This window comes from Bactrocera latifrons, unplaced genomic scaffold (genome assembly GCF_001853355.1).
Source record: "Bactrocera latifrons isolate USDA-ARS-PBARC rearing strain unplaced genomic scaffold, ASM185335v1 scaffold_706, whole genome shotgun sequence".
Taxonomy (NCBI): Eukaryota; Metazoa; Arthropoda; class Insecta; order Diptera; family Tephritidae; genus Bactrocera; species Bactrocera latifrons.
In genome coordinates this window covers 40,109-48,298 of record NW_017537386.1, presented here as the reverse complement: position 1 = coordinate 48,298, position 8,190 = coordinate 40,109, and the positions used below count along the sequence as shown (strand labels likewise).

General features: G+C 31.8%; 1 protein-coding gene across 1 annotated transcript in view; it reads right to left on the bottom strand.

The window, feature by feature from the left end:
* Nucleotides 1-3,442: 3,442 nt before the first annotated feature.
* LOC108975975 (DEAD-box helicase Dbp80) overlaps nt 3,443-8,190 on the bottom strand; it is a 22,599-nt gene continuing 17,851 nt past the window's right edge. Inside the window, exon 8 of the mRNA XM_018944839.1 lies at nt 3,443-3,743. Coding sequence (XP_018800384.1) covers nt 3,649-3,743 — 95 coding nt within the window. The 3' untranslated portion in view covers nt 3,443-3,648. The remainder of the gene's footprint in view (nt 3,744-8,190) is intronic.

The window sequence follows — 8,190 nt, the reverse complement described above, 5'->3', positions numbered from 1 at the left end:
GTATCCCTGCAAAACTTATACGGCTGTGTAAGCTGACGTTGACCAGCACCAAAAGCTCAGTCAGAATCGGGAAGGACCTCTCCGAGCCGTTCGATACCAAACGAAGTTTCAGACAAGGCGATTCCTTATCGTGCGACTTTTCCAACCTGCTTCTGAAGAAAATAGTTCGGGCTGCAGAACTAAGTAGAGAAGGTACCATCTTCTATAAGAGTGTGCAGTTGCTGGCGTATGCTGATGATATTAATTCTGAACGATGTCAACAACGGATGAGTTGACGTTGCGAGTTTTCGAGAGAAAAGTTCTGCGAAAGATTTGTGGTCTTTTGCGCGTTGCCCACGGCGAATTTTGCATTCGATTAAACAATGAGCTGTATGAGATATATGACGACATTTACACAGTTCAGCGAATTAAAAGGCAGCTTCTAAGCTGACTAGGTCATGTGTTCCGAGTGGAGGAAAACACTCCAGCTCTGAAAATATTCGGTGCTGTACCCGCCGGGGGAAGCAGAGGAAGAGGAAGACCTCACCGTTGGAAGGACCATGTGGAGAAGGATCTTTTTTACAGAAAAGCCGATTGGCTTAAATACTTCGCCCTGATTAACATAATTACCAACACTAGAATAAGGTCAAAAAATATAATTGTAGAAGCGTCGAATATAAAACAGTTATACGCTCCGGTGCTCATCTAGCCATTGCTCAAACAAACACAACAAAATTGACCATAAAACTCCCGTATTGGTCCAAGCTTATATCCTTAGAACAGGAGCACAAAGCAATCACTTTGGACTACATTTAAACAAAATAGAACAACAGAAAATTTAATGAGATATAAAAAAGCAAATTCCAATTTCAGGACAAAACTTAAATACGCAAAACGGAAAACTTTTGAAAAATTAACCGCTAGTATAAAACCCCCTTCAAGAACTAAAACAATATGCAGTGACATAAAAGCTCTTTCAGGTGGATACTATCAAAATCGACTTTATCCAATCACCGTTAGGTCCTATTTATGATCCACAAACAATCGTAGAAAATTTTGCCAAATTATAGTCAAACTATTTCAAAAATTCAAACTTTCAATCTAATTTTATTTTGCCATCAGCACAATGTTCGGAAAAACACCTGGATCAGACAAAATTTCTTACACCCTATTAAAAAACTTCCCACAGTCCTTAAAATCCAGATTGGTAACTTTATATAATAATATATTAGAACAAGGCATACCAAAAATATCTCCTCTCTCATTAACGTTATTTATTATAGCCCTTAATCACCTCAGCAACTTAATAGCCTCAAACCGCAACGTTGACTACCTTTTGTACGCTGACAATGTATTAATATTCTCGGCTTTAAAACTGAAACGAAGTCAAAACCAATTTTTAATAATATTCTGAACGACATAACGGAATGGTCTAAAGCGACAGGAACCAAAGTTTCTGCAAGCAAAAGTTCAACAGAAAAAGAAATTGCACCTTCCCTAACCTTTCCCTTGAAAATACTCAAATACCACATACTAACATCTTAAGAATAAGATAAAAAGCTAACATTTAAGGGACATTGTAACTGTGATTTTAAAACGAGATGGACAGTATAAAACCGTAAAGTTTAAGTCACAACCCCGATTTTTTAGTGATATTGTTGTAGCTTGTAACTGTGGTGTAGCATGAGTTTCTGGAGCATAGTGGTTTAAACGATTTCTAATCAACACTGTCGTGCACCATGCGCTATTCCATCCGGATGATTTGTAACATAGAGTCTAAATACCGGTATATTGAACTTATTTTTATTTGTTAGATCAGTTTCTGATATAAGCATTACATCTATATTTTTTCAGACAGAAATCTAATAATCTCTAATTTATGTTGGTTAACACCGTTAGCATTATATATACAGATATTTAGTAAACTCATTTTTTACTCAATAAATTTTTCAGCATTTGACTTTATGATTTTATTAAGTCTTGGATCAAGTTTTGGGCACAATTCCGATTTGTATATAGGGTTACAGGTACCACAATCGCTTAGTTTACGAGATATTCGACCTTAAAGTTAAAAAATTCCCAAAATTCGAACATTTCAAGCTATTTCACCACATTAAACACATTGTACGCGCATTTATAATTTAATGGAGAGCTGCCCTATGATAATAAGCAAATATGGGCAATTCGCCGAAATTTCTCTTTTTCGCTATAATTCCTCTTTCCTTATTTAGCAATCTCAGTAATCTATATAAAATAAATATTTCAAATTAAAATGAGTTTAAGCAATCTTTCCATGCATATCGATATTTTCTTATTAAAATTGAATAAACAACTAACTAATATTAAATAATATTACTTAATAAAATACTTAAATTTTTAAAGGAGTACTACGCAAAAGTATTTCAGTTACCCTGGKTATTGTCTCGGCCAGGGTTATTGTTTTAATTCGTGGCCGAAGGTCGCTAACGCAGAAAGGAGTACTTCGCGAAATGACTTCAGTCACCACGATATTATATATTTTTTATAATATTATCATAAAATTTTCTGAATTTTTGATCGGTGTTTTAATAACCTATATATCCTCCGTGGTTTTTTATTTCCAATACTATTTGGCATGCATTGAATTAGAAGGAAGAACGCTGCCGATCGTAAAATTTCAGTAACCTGGACAGTAATGGTTTAGTACGATTACAACACTTTTGCATGCTTAAAATGGCTTTACCAAATGAAAAACTATATTATTTGCACTTTAATTTTTTAAAATAGAGCTGTGCTCAAGATTTAAGCTGAAACCACATAACTCCCTACTTACTTACACTTATTAAAGTAAAATTGCATTACAAATGTTAATTTAACAACGATGGTTTATTATGTTAAACTTTTATTTATGAATACCCGTATCACTTTTTTGTAATGCAATTATATGAAAGCACTCCCTTCCAAAACGGTTGCAGTAGTACACTTTCCTTTTTGTTTTATATAATTACTACTAATGTGAGTAATTGAATCAAGTCAACATATAGGTAATTTATAACATTTTATTAATATCCAATCTTTTCAATTTCATCTGAGTTGCCTGTATCTAAAAGCTGAATAGTTTTCTTAAAATGGTTTTCAATGTATTTGCAAATATTCATAGACTTCTCTCCATCTACCAGATTAATTGCTATACCATTTTTGCCTGAAAAATATTACGAAATAAAAGCTGTTTATAATCTGTAAAATTGTTATATTTACCAAATCTTCCAGTACGACCAATCCTATGTAAATATGTTTCGCAATCAGCGTTCCCCTTCGCGTCCATGGGTAAATCGAAATTAACAACAATCGTAACCTGTTCAATGTCAATACCTAAACGAAATGAACTTGTAAAATTAAAGTTGTACATAAAGTGAATGATATAAAATCAAAAGGTTGAAACATTTCGCGAAAAAATATAAAATTTATTTCCATCTAATTTGGTTTTATTTGAAATAATGTTAATTTTTTTAACCTGACAAGAGTTTCTACTCCAGCCAGAAGTATTTATAAAACTTCACAAATGGGTGAAAATAGAAACACGTTTTATCTAAAATGTCTTACTGCATGAAATGGTAGAGAATTTATGACAACCAAATTTTTACCAGAGTTTTTTTTTTGTTATTGTATTATTATATAACAATATAATCGTCATTGTAATGGAATGTGGTAGTTGTCGATTTTTATCCTCAGGTTGTTTGCCAAACTGTAGCATTTTCCTGTGCTGAGCTGGATGAAAAAATTTCCTATGGTGTAAAAAAAATTTTAACAAACGTAATTGCTAGGTTTGAGTTTTTGTTTTCTTGATTAAATTATTAATTACATTCATCATATAAATAAAAATTTACAAAAATACTTTGCTTTGTTATTAACAATAAAAATGAAACTAAAAAATTTAATTCATATATGGGTTTATCTCTGATTGAGTTATATGCTACTATGAACAAAAAAAAAGAGTACTTTAATCATAATATTTAAATTGTTAATTTATTCATACAAATCTATGTCGTCCCCTACAGGCAATCCCTCTCTCGGATTCCCCTTTGGATTTAATTTTTGCTAGGCCTAAATGGTCTTTCAAAACGATTTTCACTGATTCTTCCGATATTCCAACGATGCCAGTAAGATCTCTGACTGTTAATCGTCGATTCTCAAGCACCAATCCTTTATTTTATTGACGTGTTGATCATCAGTTGATATTGATCACCGTCCTGGATGTGTTTCGTCGTCAACGCGTTCTCGACCCTCTTTGAATATTTTGTACCAATCAAAAACACTTGTTCGGGAAAAACAATTCCGAATGCCTTTTCCAACACTCTGAACGTTTCGCCACCAGAAATTTGAAATTCCGCACACAAAATTTAATGGACTGTCTTTGTTGAATAATTTCACTCATCGTAAAAATCGCCGAATGCTCTTTATGAACTTCAGAAAGATAATAAAATAGACATTCGAATCCATTACGAAAAATATTAAAAATTCACTTTCATCTAACAAAGTTTTTATTTTTCTATCGTTTGACCAAAGCCTCAGAAAGAAAGCCCGGCTTCAACCTGAGTTCATAAATAGTAAATTGAAACATGAAGGAAAAAAAACAATCAAGTTGAATAAAGTTTTAAATAAATGTATGTTTAGTAGAATTGAATTAATTTGTACGCTCGTGGTAAAATTACTAAATTTCTGTGCATTGATTCAGGTTTTCAAATTGATTCATATGAATAATTTTGAAGAATCGTAATAGTTTATGAAAATGTAACATTTATGTATAATAACTATAAATATATACAACTGCAGCACATTTCGGATTTAAATAGTTTTAGCTAATTTCTATCAACACTAAAGAGGCTACAATTCTAAAAATATTGCCGATTTTGAACGAATCGTTTGCTGCTAAATGAAACAACAATTAAGGCTGTTTTCTTTATTTCTGGTTAGCATAAATATGTCAGTTAAATTCTGGTAAACTTAACCAAGATTCCTTCTTTCGGTTAATAATATTTTTTTAAACCAGAACTTAGCGGACTACCTAAACGAAATTTTTCCATACTATTTTATTTATTTTTTTTTTTTGAAATCAACAAAACAATTAACTATTTAAATTAAATCATCAGGTTAGCAAATATCCCGTTTTTCAGCATTTTTTAAACATTTTCAAACAAGAATATATTTATAAACTTATGTATTAATTAATTTAAATATTTGTGTGTTATTCAAATAGTGAATCGATCCTCATTTTGTGAGGATGATCTCGAAGATACTGTTTGGTAGCGATTCATACAAAAGTATTTTAAGGAAAGTGATGACCAAGAATTTTTAATACCTTCAAATATTTCCTATTTATTTGAAAACTGTCATCAAGACTCGAAAACATTGTCAGCCAACGCCTTTTTTATTACATTCATGTCGACGTTTTGTCAATCCCAGATTTAAAAAAACCGACCGATTTACACTGATTAAAATGAACTCACTCAACTGAACTATCGGAAACAAGTTTTTGTATGGAAAATTTTCACATTTGATAATGCATCTTCAAAAAAGTTTACACAGATTATTTTCTAAGGTAATAATGTAATATACGAAGAAATTGTTCAGATCGGCTTATTATAGCATATAGCTGCCATACAAACGGAACAATCGGAATCAAGTTCTTGTATGGAAGACTTTCACGTTTGACAAGATATATTCACGAAATTTGGTATAGATTATTTTCTAAGGCAATAACGTAATCTCCGAAGAAATTGTTCAGATCGGTTAACTGTAGCATATAACTGCAATACAAACTGAATTTTCGGAATAAAATGGGGAAACTTCCTCATTTGACAATATATCTTCACGAAATTTTATATGAGTACTTATTCATAGAAACAATGTAATTTCGGAAGAAATTGTTCAAATCGGCTCACTATACAATATAGTTGCCATAACAAACCAAACGATCGAAATCAAGAACTTGCATGGAAAACTTTCGCATTTGACGTGGTATTTTCACGAATATTTCATGGATTACTGCTTAAGGTAATAGTGTCTTTTTTTGACAATATAAGCAATTAAATATGATTTTGCAATTTGTATATGTATGCGCATGTGACAGACAATTTGTGCGAAGTTTTTTTGACCTAACAAAATTATTTCGTTCGTTAAGTTTTTAAACCTTTCGCAATATGTAAGTTTATGTTTTCTTTGTTCAGGTGTGAGCGATTGCGTTTTGTGAATATTTTTGCCTTGAATTGTTTTTGTTACTAACTTGGGGTCTATTTAAGCTTCCACTTTGGTCGTGTTTAATGTTCTTAGTTTTGATTATTTCTTCTTCTACCCTTTCCGCAATTTCATATTGGGAAATTAGGAAGTCTTACATTTGTTGCCACATTGGGTACTTTCTTCTTGATGAAAGCGATTGCTCACATAGAAGTAACAACTTTTCTGGTAATGCGGCGGTGCAAATGTTTACCAGAATTGGGTCCCAGCTGTTTGTGGTAATATTTTGTATCGACAGAATCGACAAACAAACAGAAACAGTGGATTGTATTCTTACACCGTCTTCATTTGTTTCTTTCTTGATTTTAGGTGTTACTTGCCTATCGACCAGTATTCTTTCAAGCTTTTAGAGCTTCCCAAGCCAAATTGAAAATATCGTCATTAAGAGTGAATTGTTTAACTATTATGCAATACAATTTTGCGCTTGTGATAATTTTGGATGGTTAATGTAAACGGCTGTAAATATGTTCCGGAAGGACGGCCATTCTTCATAACCTCCACAAAGAGAGATGGATGACAGAACTTGCCTTTTGACTGTCTATTTCAGTAGAGTACAGACAGTAGATGCAATTGCTTTAATTAGCTTTAGCTGATATCATACCTTTTGTTTCTTCGTACTGGTTTATGCAGTTTTCGTATATGGCGTAAGTAGATAATTTAAAATTTTGTGGTAGATCTGAATCGTCAGCATCTACAATGGCGTGATGAACCACTTGGAGGCGAGTCCAAAAATTTTTAAGATTTTGACTTTTTTTTCTAATAACGATTCCGAGTTTCGTTAATCGATGAAGATGCAAATCTAGTGCAGTATCTTAAAAAACTGTCACTTTCTGAAATAAACTTAGCAACCTGTTTTGAGCGTGTAGCTCCTGCAGGTATATTTTGATTATTATTCATTATTTTTACTGTATGTATGTACAATAAACCGAATTCTATTTTCAATAAATAAGAGTTTATTTCCTATAAACGGGTTATTTGTTTTTTTATTAATGTCGTTTCTTATTTACTTGGTAAACGATGTTATTTATTTATATTTTAGTTTGAAGTTTGAAAATATCTTTGATWTTATTTATTTATTATTTAGACGATTTATTTTTATGAAATTCGCACTTTGAATTTATTAACACTTTTTCCGTCCTTATGTTAGTATTTAGATAGGTAGATCAGGCAGATTCTTTGCCGTATATTTGTATATAAATGTTATTATATTTTCTTTTGAAAAAGTGAGAGAGAGATATTGAACACGGTATTGAAAAAGTTATTTTCTCTTATGTCCATATATGTTCATATGTATGTAAGTAAATATGTACTTTTACATAGTATCTATATAAGTATATAGACTTTGCGCTTGACAATTATATATACATGTGTATAATGAACACATGCTCCCACTAAGTAAATATACATATATGCATATATGTATGTAAATATAATTATTTTAGTTTTGTTTGTGTTTCTGTCGTCTGTTTTATGTTTTTAAATATTTCTGCCTTTGCTTTGTTACTGTATGCAGTCGTGCTTATTGCTTTATTAAACATAAGGAACTGCCGGAAATTTTTCGTATGTAAATACTGGCTGCTTTTTGTTTTTTTGGTTGTGTTTGAATTAAGGTAAGCTTAACATATAAGCATTTGAAAATTTGCTTATTTAGATAAATCAATATATTATACCAAAGTTTTATCGGTTTTTCCCGTAAATTAAACTTGGACATTAAAAGTTTGGCAACCGTTTATAGTGATGTTTAAACGGATTTTGATTACCGATTTTATGACAGTATATAAATCAGTATATCAGTGGAGGATGGAGTCATGTGTAGAAGTTCACGCAAGTGAGGAAAATTTTCTGATCGCCATTCACTTGGGAGTGGCCAGAAACGATTCTTTTACATATGACTCAAGCAGCTCACGACTTCCGGTCCTTGACCAAGTATCCTCTGGG